Genomic DNA, 20,693 nt, shown 5'->3' on the forward strand with positions numbered 1-20,693 from the left:
ATGCCCATCTCCTAGTCTTCTCCTGGAAAGGGCTATACTGCATATTTTATGAGCCTAGGGGTCTAGCTTTTAACTTAGCATGCATCTAGGAGTTGGCTGAGATCCTTCCCAGAGTTTGGTGGAGCTGGTGGGCATTTCTCCGATGTTATCCCTCTGGCTTGCTCTAACAACAAGAACAAATTACCAGTATTTCTCCAAAAGGAGTTTGTCTGTACCATTGGTGACCCAAGTTACGGGTGCCACCTGAGGAATGGGTCCTCAAATCACCTATATCTGATAGCTAACGGGGCTTGTATTCGTGACTATAGCGAACAAAGAAGCAGGACTATAGCAGGACTATAGCAAACAAAGAAGCAGCTTTACAACAGGTGCAGGAACACCCCCTCCCCCAACTCCACGGCTATAGACCAGGGCTCAGTGCAGAGGGAATAGGCAAAAATGTCCACTTTACAGTTTCTCTCTGAAAGGGCTTAATTACATTTTTTCCCCAATAGTTGCCTGAGCGTCTAGCTTCTAATTAGCCTTCGTTTGCTATCCCCTCCCTTTGGGAAATTGACAAGTCTTGGCAAACTCTCAACTATGGAAACCACAAAGAACAAAGATGGTGGCTTGGACATTCATAAAAATTTGAGAGACAACCTGAAGCTCAGGCTGGGGTGACTAATGAGACCAGTCTGTCAAGACTGGGACTGGTTGCTGTTTTATCTAATGTGCAGAAACCAAAACAGAGAGTGAAAGAAAATGAAGAAATGGGAATGTTTGAAACACACAAAAAGCAAGAGAAATCACCAGAAAATGATTTTAATAAGACGGCGCTAAGTGATGTACTTAATACAGAGTTCAAAATAATTGTTTAAAGATGCTTACTGAAGTCAGGATATCAATGCATGAACAAAGTGAGAATTTAAACAAAGAGGAAAAAAAAAAACCAAGAGAGAGTTTTAAAAGCAGGAAGAAAGAAACAGCTTGTTATACAGGGAGGATATCCCTAAGACTATCAATGGATTTTCAGAGGAAACTTTGAATCCCAGAAGGGAGGAAGATGATATATCCAAAATGCTGAAAGGAAAAAAAAAATACAGCAGCCAAACAGGAATACTCTACTTAGCAATGTTGTCCTTTAGAACTGAATGAGTTTTCCAGATAAACAAAAGCTGAAGTTCATCATCACTAAACTGATATATGGATCAATAAACCAATGCAATAGGAGTACAGAATTAGACTCTCACAAGTATATTTAATTGATCTTTGACAAAGTTGCCAAATTAATTCAATGGAGAAAGGATAAATTCTCCAACATTTGGAGTTGGAAAGATAAGCATACAAAAGAAAATCCCAAAGAATCTTGAACTCTGTATCATACCATATACAAAAAATAACTTGAAATGAATTATAGACCTGAATGTAAGACATCTAGAAGAAAACTGTGGTATTACAGCTTGACCTGTGGGTGTTGTAAGATGTTTTAAATAGGATGCAAAAAACTCAAATGATAAATCTATAAATTGGACTATCCCATCAAAATTTTTCAAAATTTCTTCAAAAGATATTAGTAAGAAAATGGAAAGAAAGTCACAAACTAGGAAAAAATATTGCAACATTTATACCTGACAGTAGACCCTTATTTACTCTGTGTAAAGACCCACTATAACTCAATAATAAAAAGATAAACATCCCAATTTGGAAAGGGCAAAAATATTTTGAACATCTTCAAAAATCTTTGATCTTCATCAAAAATACATAGATTGCAATTAAGCACATTAAATGATGGTCAGCACAGTATTTAGGAAAATGTAAATTAAAACCATGATGAGACACTACTATACACCTATCTGAATGGCTAAAATATAAATTCTAACCATATTAAGTTTTGGCAATGTACAACCACTTGGGAAAGTAGTTTGGCAACTTTAAGAAATACTAAACATATACCTACCACATGACCTAAAATAAAGGTAAGATGATGTCTCTGTAGAGACTTGTAAACAAATATTCATAGCAACCTATTCTGGAAAAAAATCTCAAAATGCGACCCTAACCCTAATCTTAAAAAATGAATGGATGGGTGAGCATTTTGAGGTACATCAATATAGTGGAAAATTACTCATAAATAAAAGGAGACAAAGTACTGCTACTTTGTCACAAACGTCACATGGAAACTTATTAGGGTGATAGATACCTTCATTATCTTGACTGTGGTGAGGGTGTTTTGGCTAGACATATATGTCAAAACTTATCAAACTGTATACTTCAAACATATGCAGTTTTACTGTATTCAGTTATCCTTCAAAAATATGTTAATAAGGGAGCAAGAGAACCACACCAGAAGATCTGAAAATATTTTGCTTAATGGTTTCCTATTTCAATAAAATAGTGAAATTTCTATAAGTATTCAGAAAGCCACTTCATAAATTAAAAAAAATGTTTCTTTCTTTTTGAGACAGAGAGAAACAGAGCATAAACAGGGGAGGAGCAGAGACAGAGAGAGGCACAGAATCTGAAACAGGCTCCAGGCTCTGATCTGTCAGCAGAGAGCCCGATGTGGGGCTGGAACTCACAGACCGCGAGATCATGACCTGAGACGAAGTCGGACGCTTAACTGACTGAGCCACCCAGGCACCCCTATAAAAATTTAAAATGTGAATAAATATGTGGTGCCTGGGTGGCTCAGGGTGCCTGGGTGGTTGTTGTTCATGGGTTTGAGCCCCATATCAGGCTCAGGGCTGACAGTTCAGAGCCTGTAGCCTGCTACAGATTCTGTATCTCCCTCTCTCTCTGTCCCTCTTCTGCTCATGTTCTCTCTCTCAAAAATAAAAACATTACAAAAATAAAAAAATTAAAAATGTGAATAAATATTGCTCAAATACTTCAGTGCATCAATTAATAATAAAGTAGGAACAGAGAGAACATATGCCAACTACATATACAGGCTTGCTTTAATTTCTTCATTCATTCAACCAATATATATGCCTGGAATTATATTAGTATACAAAATAAAACCCTATTCTCAAGTTTCATCCTATAATTATTATAAATTGTCATAAAATTTGAATGAGCCAAAGCTTACAATGATTTTGTCAAAGTCATAACAATGCTTCATTCTATAACTTTGTATCAGTAACCTTAGATTACACTGAATGACAAAAAATATCCCTATATTTTTATATCATGTATTCACTTACCTTTGCCTTCAAAATAAAACTGAAACTTGTTTTAGCCTGAAACATCTGTCTCAGATTTGACTGTGCCTTCAAACTTTAGCGTCTATAGAGCACATGAAGGTATATTATTTATATTACAGACTTGTGTGCCAACTTCAGATTTTGAATCCATAGATTTGAAACAAGGCTCAGAATCTGCATACCTGACTAGCAGACCACATGATCCTGACCCAGGTGGTCTGGACTCATCACTCTGAAACACTGCTAGCCTTAACCAACAAAGGAGATAATTAGTGAAGCCTAAATGTGATGACACCCTGTCATCAAGAAACAGGTGTGAATGAAAATCTCACCAAATTATACAAACGCATTGGTCACCAAGACCACATCTCACTCATTAGAAGTTCACTTAAAACGTTAAACAAGAAGCAAAATGGAATGATCCTTAGTAAACAAAAAATCTTTAAAACGTCCTCAAAATCTGAACAATTACATCCATAAAACATCGATTACAAATATAGGAAGGCATTCAGGTTTTTTTAGCATTAGGGTCTCATAGGAGAAAAAAAAAAAAACTGATTCCAAACCCCTACATCAAAAACATAAAGGAAAAGAAAGACATTCCTTTTCTTGTATCATTATTCCTTTTTATACTGAGTAGACTGTTTAGTTCATAATTTAAAATTTATTTGTGCCATAACTAAATGTATTTCCTCCATTTCTTCTAATACAGTTTCAAAAAGTCAAATAAAAATTTGTAATATGTTTCTTAGTACATGATTAAAAATAATTCTGGAAAACTTTAATTAATTCCATGATTTTATGATGCATCTTTTACTAGTCATGTCTGGATATCTGATATTTGGTGAATGTAAAGAATTTCTTTGATAAAAAATAGAATCTTTCATATAACATTTGATTAGCATTTCTCAGATGTTTCTCTTTATTCAATACTCATTTACCAAATGGCATATCCCAACTAAAGGGCACAAAACAAGTATTGATCTCCCTATCTTTAGGAAATCTACTCTGTCTTAAAAAAGGCCCAAAGATAGGAATGCAAACTGGTGCAGCTGCTCTGAAAAACAGTGTGGAGGTTCCTCAAAAAATTAAAAATAGATCTACCCTATGACCCAGCAGTAGCACTGCTAGGAATTTACCCAAGGGATACAGGAGTGCTGATGCACAGGGGCACTTGTACCCCAATGTTTATAGCGGCACTTTCAACAACAGCCAAATTATGGAAAGAGCCTAAATGTCCATCAACTGATGAATGGATAAAGAAATTGTGGTTTATATACACAATGGAATACTATGTGGCAATGAGAAAGAATGAAATATGGCCTTTTGTAGCAACGTGGATGGAACTGGACAGTGTTATGCTAAGTGAAATAAGTCATACAGAGAAAGACAGATACCATATGTTTTCACTCTTATGTGGATTCTGAGAAACTTAACAGAAGACCATGGAGGAGGGGAAGGAAAAAAAAAGTTAGAAATGGAGAGAGCCAAACCATAAGAGACTTTTAAAAATGGATGGAACTGGAGAGTGTGATGCTAAGTGAAATAAGCCATACAGAGAAAGACAGATACCATATGGTTTCACTCTTAGGTGGATCCTGAGAAACTTAACAGAAACCCATGGGGGAGGGGAAGAAAAAAAAAAAGAGGTTAGAGTGGGAGAAAGCCAAAGCATAAGAGACTGTTAAAAACTGAGAACAAACTAAGGGTTGATGGGGGGTGGGAGGGAGGGGAGAGTGGGGGATGGGTATTGAGGAGGGCACCTTTTGGGATGAGCACTGGGTGTTGTATGGAAACAAATTTGACAATAAATTTCATATACTGGAAAAAAAATGGAGAATAAACTGAGGGTTGAAGGGGGGGTGGCTGATGGGCATTGAGGAGGACTCCTGTTGGGATGAGCCCTGGGTGTTGTATGGAAACCAATTTGACAATAAATTTCATATTAAAAAAAAAAAAGTCCAAAGAATAAAGGAGAAAACATATCTGTTCCATAAAGCCCCCAGGATGAGCAGAGGGTATGTCTTATATTAAAAGACAAGATCTAGTCTTGAGCTATCAGAAGAAAATAAAACAGAGTCTCTATAGATATTGAGCAGCAAACACTCTGGTCTTCAGGTAGAATAAGTATAATAGGGAAAGGGGGAAGGAAGTATAAATACAAACCTAATGATGCTATAATGGTTGCATTTTAAAGAGGACCAATTTCTCCACAATTAGGAGGAATGTCGGACAGATGAAAATCAGTGGTTAAGAAGCAAGGAAAAGATGAAAATTACGATAAATTTATTTCTTCTGTAATTGAAATTTCAATTGGATTCGACGTAAGCTTTTTGACCCTGTCTTGACCATTATAGAGAAACAATAAGTCCAGTTCTCTATAGTAAGTCTGACTCTACTTCATGTTCTACTTCATGATTTGTCTATTTCTGCTACTCCTGCTGCCCATAGCATTTCAGGTATTACCAAAACGTCAGGATACGTTCTCCATTAGTCATATTGCAAGTGCCTTGTTGGTAGACTTAGCCGTTACTTTGCTTTTTCTGTATAGCCCTCAATATGTGGGCATAAAATAAATCCTAAATGTGCAACATTAAAGTTGGACAGCATCTTGGATATTATCTAGTAATACATCCTTATTTCACATATGAGCAAACTGAGACTCAGGGAAATTAGATAATTTGCCCAAGGTCTCCTAGCAAGTGGCATTTTGAAGAGTTGATAATTTTAGACTCCTCTAGAATCTGCTATTCTAGAATAGTCATGAGTTTTAATTCATCTGCCTTGTCTATCTGGTCATAATTTACAAATTCTATGTATAGAGGCATAGGCTTGCATTGTTATTTGAGAAAATGGACTTACTCTACTAAATATTGCATTGGGGCACCTGGATCAGTCGGTTAAGATTCTGACTCTGGATCTCAGCTCAGGTCATGATCTCATGGTTTCTGAGACTGAGGACCACATGGGGTTCTGCGCTGCCAAGCACAGAGCCTACTTAGGGTTCTCTCTCTCACTCTCTCTGCTCCTCCTCCACTAGGGTGAGCGGTCTCAGTCTCTCAAAATAAATAAATAAACTTAAAAAAACAGCATTAAATATTGCATTAAATCCATGGTATCTATTTTGAAAGCAAGCTTTTTTTGAAAAATTTTTATTATTACAAGTCACAATGAAATATAATTAATAATTTTGACATTCTTTTTAGTTTTGGGGGAAGTGCAGTGAGATAGTTTTGTGGGGTTTTTTTTCTTTTTTGAGATAATGAGATAGTCATGAAAAGAATCAAAGGAAAGAAGTAACTTTTCTACATCAAATAAAAATAAATTCTGGGAAATATTTGTCTCTCTATCCAAAGAATCTCATTCTAACGGTCTTGAAGTAAAAATTTAAAATATCTCTGAATTGATATTTACTAATAAAAATAAAAAATCCTGCTTTATATAGCTTAATTTTAGAACATTTAATTTTGGAAAACAAACTTTTCCAATGAGAGTATAAACCATGCTTCAAATATTTTATGTTTTCTTAACTTTAGTGGAATAAAATCCATTCATTTCCAAGACAGCATACTTACTGATTCAGGACAGGTGTGTAGGCAGTTTTATCCTCATCAATAATAGTGACCATCAGTGTAATAAGCTGGGGCCAAAAATCCAAATTCTTGGTAGATGGTCCCTGATCTTCCCGAGGAATGTCCTGTTTCTTACTCTGCTCACAAGGTCACGCAACATTAAAAAAAAAAAAAAAAAAAAAAAAGGTTAAATGGTATGACTTTAGTTTATCAGTGTCAAATGGACAGATCAGAGAAAAGTGGTTACAGAAAAATTCTTAGGTCATGTGAACCAAAGCTATTAAAGTCAGGTTTCCTTTCTTCATTGAATGACATCCCATTGGATAAAATCACAGTGGCGAGTGTAGGCTTGTATTTTTAAGTTCTTTGGCTCTAGACTGGAAGTTGCTCTTTCTCAATTGTAACTCATATTCTTAGGAATTATTATTATAGAAATTATCCCTTTAATGTGGCTTCTTCCAAGGAGGGAGGTTGTTTTCCGTGTGTACAAAGGTGTGTGGGGGTGTGTGCATGTGCATATGTGTGAAATTTATCCTGCCTAAATATTTTGTTCACAGTTACATTGGTGGTAAGTGGGCAGAACTCAAGCCAGTACCGTTAAATTCTACAGTATATAAATGTTCCACGAATGGTCTGGAACACTCTTATTCCACCCACAAATGCATCTAGTTAAATGAAAAGTATGTAAGTCTATCTTTCGTGTGTGTGTGTGTGTGTTTAAATCATATTTGAATCCTTGATTCATCGTGCTTCATGAATTCTCAAGCTCTAGAGAGTGTTGTCCAGGATGATCTAAATTTACAGTGAGATGAACAAAGTACAATAACAATCTTGAATGTTTCACATATCAACTTCATACTCAATACATAAAATTCTTTTGTTTGGTGGGTATTCTTCGAGCACTTCTTCTACATTTACTTTAAATAATTGGGCAAAAAAGACAAAGACACAGACCATAGGGACCATAGGAAGCATATGGCTTCCCTAATTATTTTTATCAAATGATTTGTAAGCTTATAGGTCCAGGATATCTGAAAACTTCAATTTGTGGCTCAGGAAATTCATGGGTTCTCTGGTATAAAAGGTATATCAGATTTTATTTGGCCCAAACTACTGCCATTTCCAACATCTCATCCAAAGATCAGCCACCCTCTGCCAAATGGTTGTATGCATACTTTCTAAAGCTGCCCAAGACTTGCAACCAGATTTGAACAAGTCATCACCACGTTATTGTTCTCCCTGAAGTTAAAATACAGCCCTATGTTGAATCCACTTACTATTAGAGACCTCTGTACACAGACTATAATGTACCTTTAGGGACATATATTTTCCTAAGGTACTTCCAAGTGCTGCTGATTTACCTTTATGCTCAAAATGCAACAGATATTAAATGTTGGAGTGCTCAATTAGTCCAAAATTAGTGGCTGGCACAAATTACTTCAAATTTCCAAAATAAACTATAAGTACTCTCCAAAGGTTCTTAAGAACCTTGTATATCCGGTCCCTAATAACCACTTGAAACTTCTTGGCAGCCTTCCTCTTTCAATCCCGGAGGTACATCAAGGTACATCAGAAGATCTTCAAGAAGAAAATTAGGCAGAAATACAGGCTTAAAAATATCCAGCTTTGTACTTTCAAGTTACATTTTCTGTTTAAATTCATCTTTATTTTGTGAACAAGATTTTATTACTGTCACAATAATGTGATTATTTACTTATTACATTAAGCTCAATAGATTTCTTCCTCTATGATGTATTTAGAAGTTGGGAGAACCTGGTAGATATTTATAAAGGTTTTAAACGAAATTAGTTCTGATGGCCACAGCATTTGTTTGTCAAATGTATTTGAACTTGATTAATACTGTAATTAATCATCATGATTCATATTTAGCCCAACTATATGTCTCATTTTTTTCAAGTAATGTGATTAAATGAAATGACTATAGATGACATGTCCAACATTTGTCATTCTTCAAAGAATAATATGGAAAGAAGGAAAAAACAACAGTTGAATAGGCATTAATTCCAAATTTCCTTAGCTGTCATACATTATACTCTCATCACTTTTTATTATGACATCAGAAGATTATAGACGGTACCATTTTTCATCAAAGTCTTTATGTTGAACCAGAATAAACCAAACTGGATGTTGAATCATTAAGTTTTTACAAATCACACAACATTATAAGAAACCAAGCTTTCCCTAATTTAATAATGCACTTTAAAAGACTGTATGTTTGAAAGGATGGGGCAGAATCATGTATACTGGAATATTTACCAGATTTCTTAAGAATTATTTTTTTCTAAGAAGCATATTATTAGTATCTTAGAAATCTATTACATTTGAGCTTATGATCAGAAAAATTAAGGTAATGTAGTGGAAATTCAGGAATCTGGTAATAAGTACGCTAATACTTACTGAAACCCTTACAAATTAATATTTATCATAATAAAATATATTTTATAATATTTATACTATGTAAGATAATATATAATGATAAACTCATTAACAACAATGAACAAATGAGAATATAATCAGTTTATAAAAATATAAATGAACAGATCAATTTTAATTATGATAATTAGAATTACAGTGACTAAATACTATTTTCTTAATAGATTATTGAGGAAAGAGACTTGAAAGACTGTGAGAGTATAACGGGAGAGAATTTGTGAAAATGGAAAGGAGCCAGCATGTGGGGTCACCGTTTCCAATGGTCACTTTTTTAAGTCTGCTTATTTGACAGAAAGGGAGAGAGAGAATCCCAATCAGGCTCCATATCTTCAATGAAGAGCCCAGCACAGAGCTTGAACCTATGAACCATGAGATCATGACCTAAGCAGAAGTCAGACACTTAATAGACTGAGCTACCCATGTGCCCCTCCAATGGTCACTTTTATAAAGAATATTTCAATACAGAAAAGCTTTAATAGACAAGCTGATAAGATATACACTATACTTTTATAGTATCAAATGAGAAAATATGAAAATATTTCATGAAGAGATCAACATAGAGATAACCATTACATGCAAAAAAGAAAGTGTTGAAATAACAGATGCCATCTTCATATTAATGTGGAACTTGGACAACACTTCTAAGTTTGTTATAAAATATGGCTGTGGCATTCCATGTATTTGTTTAATAAGCACAAAATTTTGAAATATTTCCTCTAAGGAGTTGGCTAGACAAAAGTTGGGGGAAGAAATTTAGTAAAGTAAGGGGATATTTAAATGCAAAACTACACAACAGATACATAATTAGGCAATTATTAGTAATCTGAGGCTACAAGCTTCTGACAAAGGGTGTTTCTCTAACACTCATTCTATTGGAAGTTAGTATTAGTTATACACACACATAAACACAGTCCATGCTCAAACAGATTGAGAAAATACCTGCTTAAAACAAAGTTAAACAGATTATTTCTAGATATCCTGGAGTAACATGCTAATGTGCATTGTGATTCTCTAAGATGGTGGTACTCAAACTTTAGTGTTTTATCAGCATTGTTAGGAAGGCTTGCTAATACACAGACTGTTGGTCCCTTTCCCAGAGTTGCTGATTCACCAAGTGTAGGGTGAGGCCTGAGGATCTGCATACATAATGAAGTTTCTAGTAATGCTGGTGCTCCTAGTTCAGAGACTAGTTTGAAAACCGCTATGCTGAGGGCTAACAATGGAACATGAGTTTCTCAAATATATTTGCAACTTACAAAGCCCTCTATTCCCCTTCTACTCCCAATATCCCATCTTGTAAAACTTTCCACAGAATAAATCTTCCTCTGAACATACTTTGGGAAACAAAAGTCTACAGAGATATGGGTTAAATCTTTTAGGATCTTGTGTGTCATATCAAGGAATTAACATTTAAACCATATTAGATGAGGACCATTAGAAGATTTCAAACTTGAGTCTACTTAACTACATTTATGTTTAAATGATTTGGCAGTCGCAGGAAGTTTAAGAGAAGTTAAACTTATGAAATAGGTACTAAGGAAAATTGATAGATTTATGAAACTACTTATGAAATTATTAATAAGTTGATAGAACTCATTGCCTAACTGGTGAGAAAGAAGAGAGAGAGGGAAAAATCAAGTGGAACTATCCAGAAAGTAATTATGTAGATCAGTCTGGAATTTAAAGCAATATTCTGGACTGCTGATGTAGCTAGAAGAATTCCAGGATATATGTGGTAGCTGAAATTATGGAGTAAATAAGATTACTCAAAGAGAGGGAGAATATTTGGCAAGAAGGAAGACACTGGGGAAAATAAATCAAAAAAAGGAAAATAATACAATTTTATGAAAGATAGACCTAGATGGGGTAGTGAGGCCCCTGTTGAAATGGGAGAGAATGGAATTCAGTGTATGTGGGGACAAATGGCATCAAACGAATGAAGAACATGGCTTCTTCCAAGTCAGGCCATAGAGTCTTGCAGATAAGTGAGAAAGAATAGCTAGGAATTTCTACCCTGAGAGAAGAGGAGTAAGTAATAAAGACTTGGGGGCACCTGTGTGGCTCAGTGGGCTAAGGACTCCAACCTAGGCTCAAATCATGATCTAAGGATGAGTTTGAGCCCCGTGTTGGGCTCTGCATTAACAGTGCAGAGCCTGCTTGGGATTCTCTCTCTAGCCCTCCCCTACTTGCTCTCTTTCTCTATAAATAAATAAATAAATAAATAAATAAATAAATAAATCTTAGGGAAAAAAAGGAAATCAAGGAAATGGTGTTGGATGTGTTACTGAGGCACAGTAAAAGCAGGAAAAGAGATTTAAATGTCTGGTCAGAGTGCTAGAAGTGCTGGAACAAGCATTGATTTTGGTCCAGAGGAAGGTGAAACAGAAACAGAAAGGCATAAGTAAAATGCAAATGTTTTTTCTCACTTCTCAGCTTTTGCCAAGAGCTCATAGACCACCACTGTACCTCTTTCCTTTGTTCTTTAATTACATTGTACTACTGAAAAGGCTACAGACAACTATTGTAATTTCTGCATTCTAGAGATGAGAAAACTAAGACTGACATGGTTTAAAGTGGTCCATCCAAGGGGCACCTGGGTGGTTCAGTCAGTTAAGGGTCCAACTTCAGCTCAGGTCATGATCTCACAGTTCATGAGTTTGAGTCCCGTGTCAGGCTCTGTGCTGGCAGTTCGGACCCTGGATCCTGCTTCGGATTCTGTGTCTCCCTCTCTCTCTGCCCCTCCCTGGCTCGTCCTCTGTCTCTCTCAAAAATAAACATTAAAAAAATTAAAAGTGGCCCATTTGAGGTCATGTAAGTTCCTAAAAATCAGAACACCCAAACCTTGTAAACTTCATGTTCTCCAGGGAGCCTACTTTGCTCTGACCCCTTTCTCACTGAGTTAAAAATTATTCCAGTTAAAAAGAAGATAGAGTTGGATTTTGTTTGCTAAGTCATAAAGAAGCAAATTAAGTTACTGATTAATAGAGCTTATTACAGGGTTTATAATTTAAAAAGTTTGAGAGCCAATGCTAAATGGAAACATTAATAATTTTAATTGATGATCTAAGTCTCTCTCTATATCTATATAAAGGGGCATCCTTTTAAAGATGGTATCAGTACTTCCCATTATTATTTTTCTTTTTTGCTTCTGGCAAAATTCAGTTCATCACTTACTTCAACCATTTCCAAGTTCTTCATCTTTGATCTACCGACTTTAAAAGTATTTTCTGCTAGTACTCTGTAATGTCACTATCAGAGATGTCTTCTTCTCTCACCAAATTTTACTGATATATATTAAGTAACTTAAACTCTGGAAATGAATGAAGAGATTTTGGAAAATTGGGATGAATGAGATGGATTTTGATCATACATTTAATGAATAGCCTTTAGTATTCTGGCCATACCATGGATCAGAAAACTAATCTTTCAGTGCAAATAAAGTTGTGCTACCTTTGCCTTTCTGGGACAGCTGGGGCAGAGCATATATTATGATTCCATGAATTATTGTATAATTGGCTTTTTAAATCCAGGGCCATGTAAACTGCAACATTGAGAATCTATAAGAAATACACTAAGGAGTGAAATATGAAACTACATTCAAAGAAGCTACTGACCAATGTTTTCTAAGTCTGTCCATACATCATATACATCAGAATCATCTGGGTTACTTATAAGAAATACATATGACTTTAGAGCCTCTGGTGCAGAGTTATAAAATCAGAGTAAATGGAGGTATGGCCTGGGAATCTGGACTTAAACATACAGATATATTCTTCTGAAATCCTCATATTCATAGGAAGAGTCAGGACCCAAGTACTGACTTGTAATTGAGTCAGGTAAAAAAAAGGCCTTATTTGCTTAGGAAGAAGAGTGATAGAATTCCTTTTAAGTATCAATATCAGTTAGGGATTTGCTAGATTTTACATTTTGTCATGATAACAAAAGACTTCTGTTTTACCTTTACATCTGAGAAATTTTCAACTACATATAGTTCCCTAATTTTAAGGGGAGATGGAATATCTTTCTGGATGTTTATGTGGTGCCTCTTCCAAGTGTTGATAAACTCCTCTGTTAGACCATTTCTAAAACATTACTTTCTAAATTAACAGTCATTAGGAAATTACTGATCTACTGAAATAACTAAATATATGTTGCTGAGAGCAAAAATCGAGCAACTAGTGGTCTTAAATAAGATTAATTACTGAAAATTAACACTATGCTAATCTAGTTAGAAAGAAAAAATGCATATATTAGAATAATTCATTTTTACTGCAGCAAAATATTTGAATAATCTTTACTAGGTCCTTTCAATTCCAACAAGTCCAAAATATCTTGACCTTTAAATTGCCAAAACTGCATATCAAAGTGTCTGGACATTCATAATGGCTTTTAACAGCACTAAATGGTTCCTTGAATTTGAACAGATTATACACAGTTAAGTGATCCATAAATACATAACTATAAAGTATCATAGCTCTAAATGTAGATTTAAATATACAAATTACTTAACAGCATGGTGTAATAGAAAAAAAACATTGAACATAGAATCAGAAACTTATATTTTGCTCTTAGGTTGATATTAACTTGTACAATTTGGAAAAGGATTTAATTTTTTCAACTTCAGATTTCTAATATTGAAATGGGATCACACATACCCAATTCTGTTTCTGATCCTTCTAGCAAGTCTATAGGCAGAATATATCCAATAAGAGGATGTTTATTATTGTAACAGGTGAATACTTGCCTTTAATTAAATTCATAGCATATGGTATATGGTTTACCCAACTGATAACACTCTTATTAGAATCCCAAGAGAGATGCATAAGAAACTTTCTTGAATACGAAACTATTTTAGTGGGTAAACTAAAGTTTTTAGTTTAGTGGGTAAACTATAGTTTTTCCCTCTTCTCTTTATATAAATTAAACTTACATCAAAAAGGAAAAATGCAACCAGTCACATTTGGCTGGCACTTATTTTCCATTGAAGATACTACACCTATAAAAGAACTAGTAGTGCTTGGACAAAACTCAAGAGAACCAAGATAGCTGACTTCAAATACATGATGGGCTGTGGTATAGGAAGAGATTAAAAGATCAATTAGATCTTTGTGTGATTGTCTTGTCTTGTGTGATTAAGAAAAACCTAGTTCTTGCGAGTAAAATTTTCAATACAGAAGATTTTATTACAGCATAAGGAAAACTTTCTAAATATAATATCTCTCCAAATGTCATAAATCCCTGGAAATTAAGAGGCATGTAGAAAAATCCCTTGTCTACATTGTACCTAAAAATTGACCACATGTCAAGTGTCTTTTTAATATACTTTGATTATATGCCTATAACTATAATTACAGAGAAAACATAACCCATAAGCTTTAAACATTTGATATGATATTGATTAAAAATATATGGTTATTGTTTTTAAGAGCTTTACTGAGGTATAATTAATATACAAAAACTGCAGATATTTAATATATACAGTTTGATAAGTTTGGACATATGCATACCTCCATGATACCATCACTAAAAACAAGGTAATAAACCTATCCATCATCCCCCAAAGTTTCCTTATGTCCCTTTGCTTTCTTCCCCTACCCCACGTGTGATAAGGCATTTAATATGAGATCTAACCTCTTAATGATTTTTAAATGCAAATTATATTGTTAACCATAGGCACTATATTTTGTACAGCAGATCTCTAGATCTTAATTCATTTGTGTAACTGTAACTTCATACCCAGTGAACATATGGGTATTGTTTTAAATGACTGGAATACATTGTGGCAGAAACTGGATAGCGGTTCCCTAAATCAGTTTCCCTTTTTCCTTGAGTACACAGTTACATTACAGTGGAGGATTAAAGAGGACTTTAAATTATTTGACAATTTTTCCATTAAAAGGTATGTCTTTATTTCCTTCCCTTGAATATGGATGACTTTTACCAATAGAATATGACAGAAGTGACCTGTTTTCAGGATGGTTTTAAGAAGCTGGCAATTCCCAATTCCTGTCTTTTGGACCACGTGCTCCTGAAATCCAGTCAGTGAACTGTGAAAATGCTAAAGTACTCTTTGGAGAGGTCCACATGGAGAAGAACCAACTGGCAGATGTGGTATAGTTCCCAGCTGACAGCCAGCACCAACTTGCTAGCCATATGAGTAAGCATGTGAGAAGTAGACCTTCCATCTCCACATAGAGCAGAAATGAGACTTTACCACCCAGCCCTGCTCAAATTGCTTATTTGTGACTGAAGTAAGCTATTGTTATTGTCTTAAACCATTAAGTTTTGGGGAGGCTAGGTACTCAAGATAGATAACTGAACAGAATTTGATACTCGAAGTGGGTCATTAATGTAACACAAACTTAAAACATGAGGCAATGATCTGGGACTAAGTGGTGGTAGGCAGAAGCTAGAAGAATTTCAAGAAGGTTATTAACGAAATCAGAGGACTTGCCTATGAGAACGTGAAGGTCAGTGAGGAAATTGTTTAGGCCAGCTAGAAGGTGACTCCTATTATTTAGTGGGGAAAATTTTCAACATTGTTACCTACAATAAATGCAGGAAGTAGAAAATATAATGTGAGCTGGTGGATTTAGTAGAATGAACATGCCAAGTGGTTTCTTACACCCATGTAGAATAAGATAATAGCTGGAAAAAAGAAGGGAGCTAAAAACCAAATACATCATTTTCCAAGCAGAATTTATAGGAAATATAGAGAAACCAGGATTTCCTGGGTTCAAAAATAAAACTTTTTCATCCTTAACCCCTCCAGAACGCAAGGCTTTCAATGTGAGAGATAGCTTCAGGGAACATATCAAATCCAGGGTGCTTTACTGGTATGACTCTAAGATCATGAAAAATATCTAGGTCCAAAGCAAGTTTTCTGAGAGCTTTATGAATATTTAAAGTATACCTAGTAGAGTTTCTAAGAATCTTAAGGAAGTTGTGCCTTATAGTTCATTTCCACTAGACAGAAAGACTTCTATGAATCTTAAGTTCATTGTCCTATAGCCCATAATTTTCCATCCAAGATAGAGAAGGTCTGTCTCAGAAAGAAACATGAGTGCTATTTTTGTCTAATGGAATGCTTACAGATATTTGAAATAAATTGTATCAGTCTGGACAGAAAGGAATTTAGTATAAAATGAAAAGAGAATTTTGAATCTCTAAACTTCTATGGGCAAGAAGTAGACTAGAAGGCTACTCAGTCGTAACAATGAAGAAGGATAAATGACGTAGGGTCAAGGCTAAAAGCCCAGAAAACGGAGCCAAGAGTCAAAGAGAATAATTTCCAGACAGCAGGACTAAGCTCCAAGTAAGAACTGACAACGTGTTCCTAGTTACATTTCAGAATTTCTATGTTCAAGTGACTGTCATGTGCCTCCTATTTTTGAACAGAAATATCTGTTTCTGTTATACTATTTCCATGTCACCACTGTATATCAGGCATGTGGTGGGGGGGGGGGGCAGACAACATGGCTGTGTAGTTTCCAGATATTTAGATCAAGAGGAACCACACTTCAGAAATGAGACCAACAGAGCTTCATTTGCATCTGGACATAATTTAGAGTGATTTTGAAACTCAAGCATGAACCTGATACTATAACAGGAAAATAATTTTGTAAGGTGTTGGGAGTGAGTGCAATTTACACTTGAGACAAATGTAATCAATCTATGGAGAGGCCCACAAGGAAATACACTAAGGTTCCTTGATATCACCTTCAGCTAAGCCTTCAGAGCTTTCATCTGAAAGATGACAGCTGTTTCCAACTTTCCAGCCATGTGTGTAAGCCATCTTGGAAGTGGACCTCTGCCGCCACCCCCCCACCCCCAACCCTGAGCTCTAATAGAGCCATCTCAGTTAGTGCTGCATGGAGCAGAGATAAGCCATCCCAACTGGGTCCTGTCCAAATAGCAGACATAGATTAATAAACAAGATAATTTTTTTAGCCACTGAGATTTGGTATTGTTACACAGCAACAGGTAAGCAGAACAACTTTATTTCCCAGCCTCCTTTGCAGGTAGTTGTGGAAATGTAACCGAGTGCTAGCCAGTAGAATGTGAGCAGAAGTGCTATAGCATACTAACCTTGCACATATAATCCTCTATGCTCTTTTCTTCTGGTTTGCTGTGCAAAAGCATAGCCACTTTGCTGTCATGTTTAAGATGGTAGAATCATAAGAAGAAAGGGACTTGGTTCTCTAAATCGCTGCTGGAAGACTGAATAAGGTGCTTGTGGATGCAGTGTCACATTCCTTCAGCACACCTGATATCAATGCATCTCTGGTGAGCAATTCCATGTACGTTGCCAGAGTCCCAAATGAAGCACTTGCTGCAATGTCTCTCTGCTTTGCTGCTTGGGGCCTCTTATAAAATCACAGGTAGCCATTCTGTGCACATTCAAGTGGCCCAGAGGTGTGAAAAGGGTCAATAGCTCAGTCTCCTGTATTAGCTTCCTAGGGCTACTGTGACAAAATACCACAGACTTGGCAGGTTTAAACAGAACTGTGTTCTTTCACAGTTCTGGAGCTGAGAAGTCCAAAATCAGGATGTTGGCTGGGTTGCCTCTTTCTAAAGGTTGAATTTCTTCCATGTCCTTCTCCTAACTTTTGATGACTGGCCAACCTATGACAGTCTTTGGTCTGCATATGCATAATTCCAACCTTTGCCTCTATATTTATATGTTCTTTCTCTCGGTGTCTGTTGTCTTCTTTCCTGCCTCTTATTAAAACATCTGTAATTGGATTTAAAACCTTACTCTTATCTCTAGATGCTTATTTTAATTATATCTGCAAAGGTCTTTGCTCCATGTAAGGTCACACTCTGAGGTTCTGGGTGGACATACCTTTTGGGGAGACACTACTCAACCCACTACACTCCCACCCTCCATTGGAATAATTGTGAGGTATGTTCTATGTGGTTTCCCACTAGGCTCCCAAGGGAACAGAGCCTCAACTGAGAACATAGACAAAAGCTCATTCTAGCACCCTTTATTGCTTTTCTGACTTCCACATTTTCTGTTTCTCCACCTATTAAACTTCTCTTTCCAGAGTCACGTCTCAAATAAACTATGACAAGTTCCTTTTGTAGGCTCTGCTTTCAGAGAATCCAAAGTGTGACAGGAAGAACCACTTGTATATTCAAGAGCATCCAGTTTTACAGATTTTACATGAGTAAGAATAAAACATGACTCATATTTGAGTTTATTTGTCTAAGCAGATGGTTTTATCTGAATTAATACAACCCCATTGCTCTTTATAAATGTGAACTCTCTGTAGGCTTTTCTGGCTATGTTTTAGGTATCATCCACATTTTCCTTTTGTTTCTGTCATTATCTTCTAAAACCCTTTCTATCTTTTTTTAAATTTTTTTCAATGTTTTTTATTTATTTATTTATTTATTTTTGGGACAGTGAGAGACAGAGCATGAACGGGGGAGGGGCAGAGAGAGAGGGAGACACAGAATCGGAAACGGAAACAGGCTCCAGGCTCCGAGCCATCAGCCCAGAGCCTGACGCGGGACTCGAACTCACGGACCGCGAGATCATGACCTTGCTGAAGTCGGACGCTTAACCGACTGCGCCACCCAGGCGCCCCCAACCCTTTCTGTCTTTAAAGGAATCTCGAAGCACAGTGAAAATCCTTACATTTTATCTTCTCAAGCTTAGCTATTCTTAGAAGTTTCAGGAAAGTGATTTTTAAATATTTTATCCTTCAAATTGATAATTTCTTTCAAAAAGGGAATATAACTGTTAAAAGAAGCAGTTACAACTGGATATTACACTGCAACAATTTGAAGTATATTGTCTCTTTTCAACGGATTAAAAATTCTCCTAAGAGATAATAGTGGGCCTGGGTTGCTCAGTTGGTTAAGCATCTGACTCTTAATTTTGGCTCAGTGTCATGATCTCATGTTTCATGAGTTTGAGCTCCACATTGGGCAGTGTGGAGCTTTCTTGAGACTCTCTCTCTCTCTCTACCCCCCACCCCACCTTCTCTCTCTCTCAAAATAAATAAATAAACTTTTTTTAAAAAAAGAAATAGTAATATCTCTCTCTCTCCAAATATGAAGAACCCAAGGAAATGAAATAGAGGGAATTAGAAAGTCACAGAAATTTTGCTGCTAAGCAGGTGTATTTGTTTTCTGTTGCTTTGTGACAAATTACCCTAGTTTTAGCAGCTTTAAATAGCAGACATTTATTGTCTGACAGTTTCTATGGGTCAGGCATCCAGGCTTGGCATAGCTGGGTACTCTGCTCAGTATCCCACAAGGCTGTAACCAAGGTTTCAGCCAGGAATGGGATCTCATCTGAGGCTCAGGGTCCTCAGGATGGGATCACATCTGAAGCATGTCTATGTGACTGTTGGCAGAATTCATTTCCTTCTATCTGTAGAACCCAGAGAAACTTGCCCTCCAAATGCAGAAAAGGGCCAAGTTTCATTTTAAAGTGGTGACCAATTAGGAGGTCTACCCAGTTTGATCCCTCTTTTCATTAATTCACAGCCAAACTGATTAGGAACCTTAATTAATCTGTAAAACCCTTTTGCATTTACTACATAACATAATCTAATCATGGGTTTAAATTTCTGTTTTAGGTTTATGTGTTTTGTTTGTTTGTTTTGCCATATTCTGTTGGCTAGAAGCAAGTCACAGATTCTTCCCACACTTCAGGGAAAAGCATTATACAGGAGCATGACTCATTGAGAGTTGTCTTAGAACTCTGCTAACCACTGCTGGGTAAAGTTATTTTAACACTTTATTCAGGGGTTTGGGGGAGGGAGATGATGTTACAAAGTCCAATCTGCTGAATGGTTGAATAGATATTCTGAGTAAGCCTCTCAGCTGACACAACTGAGATGCTGAATGAAGAGTTGTGATTTGTAAAATACACAACCATTTTATAACACAGCTTTACATTATCTTATAAAATCAATTATAAAGATATGCTAACTCCTAATAATTCCACTTATAGGTATATACCCTAGAGACACTTTTCCATTCATTGACCAGGAGCCATCTACAGAAATGTCTAGAGAAGCACTGTCTACAATAGCCACACTTCCTCAAACTGGAAACAACCCAACTCTCTATCATCTGCAGAATATATAAATTGTGATTTATTTGTATAATGGAATTTCCATAGAGTACTGAAAGTGAATGGCCAACTGTGCAGTAGATACTGTGGTGTTCTGCTCATATTCCCTCTTTAGGGCCAAGCACAATTCCCTTGATGCTGGTAATAGCAGCTGCTTAAAGAGTATAGATGTGTTCTTTACTAGGAATTGTACTCAGAAGCAAGGAACTGATTCACCCAAGTTACTCCCTCTTCTAAAATGCAGTACTAATGATCAGCTTATGCTGTGATACCATAGCTCTGTTACTTTGCCTCAACTGGGGTCAGTTCTAAAGACCAATCCCACCTCCAGACCTTCCTGTAGGATTAACTGAACTCTCGTATATAATCATATTGTAAATCAGCTTCTCC

At 36.0% G+C, this 20,693-nt stretch overlaps 1 protein-coding gene across 6 annotated transcripts in view; it reads right to left on the reverse strand.

Annotated features, from left to right (window-relative positions):
• The window catches only part of UNC13C (unc-13 homolog C), a 614,642-nt gene that overhangs the window by 213,460 nt on the left and 380,489 nt on the right, over positions 1 to 20,693 (reverse strand). For all 6 annotated transcript variants that reach the window (XM_058737680.1, XM_058737682.1, XM_058737681.1 and 3 more), the window contains exon 21: positions 6,758 to 6,891. In XM_058737680.1, the coding sequence (XP_058593663.1) occupies positions 6,758 to 6,891 (134 nt within the window). The remainder of the gene's footprint in view (positions 1 to 6,757; positions 6,892 to 20,693) is intronic.

This window comes from Neofelis nebulosa, chromosome 7 (assembly GCF_028018385.1).
Source record: "Neofelis nebulosa isolate mNeoNeb1 chromosome 7, mNeoNeb1.pri, whole genome shotgun sequence".
NCBI classification, from domain to species: Eukaryota; Metazoa; Chordata; class Mammalia; order Carnivora; family Felidae; genus Neofelis; species Neofelis nebulosa.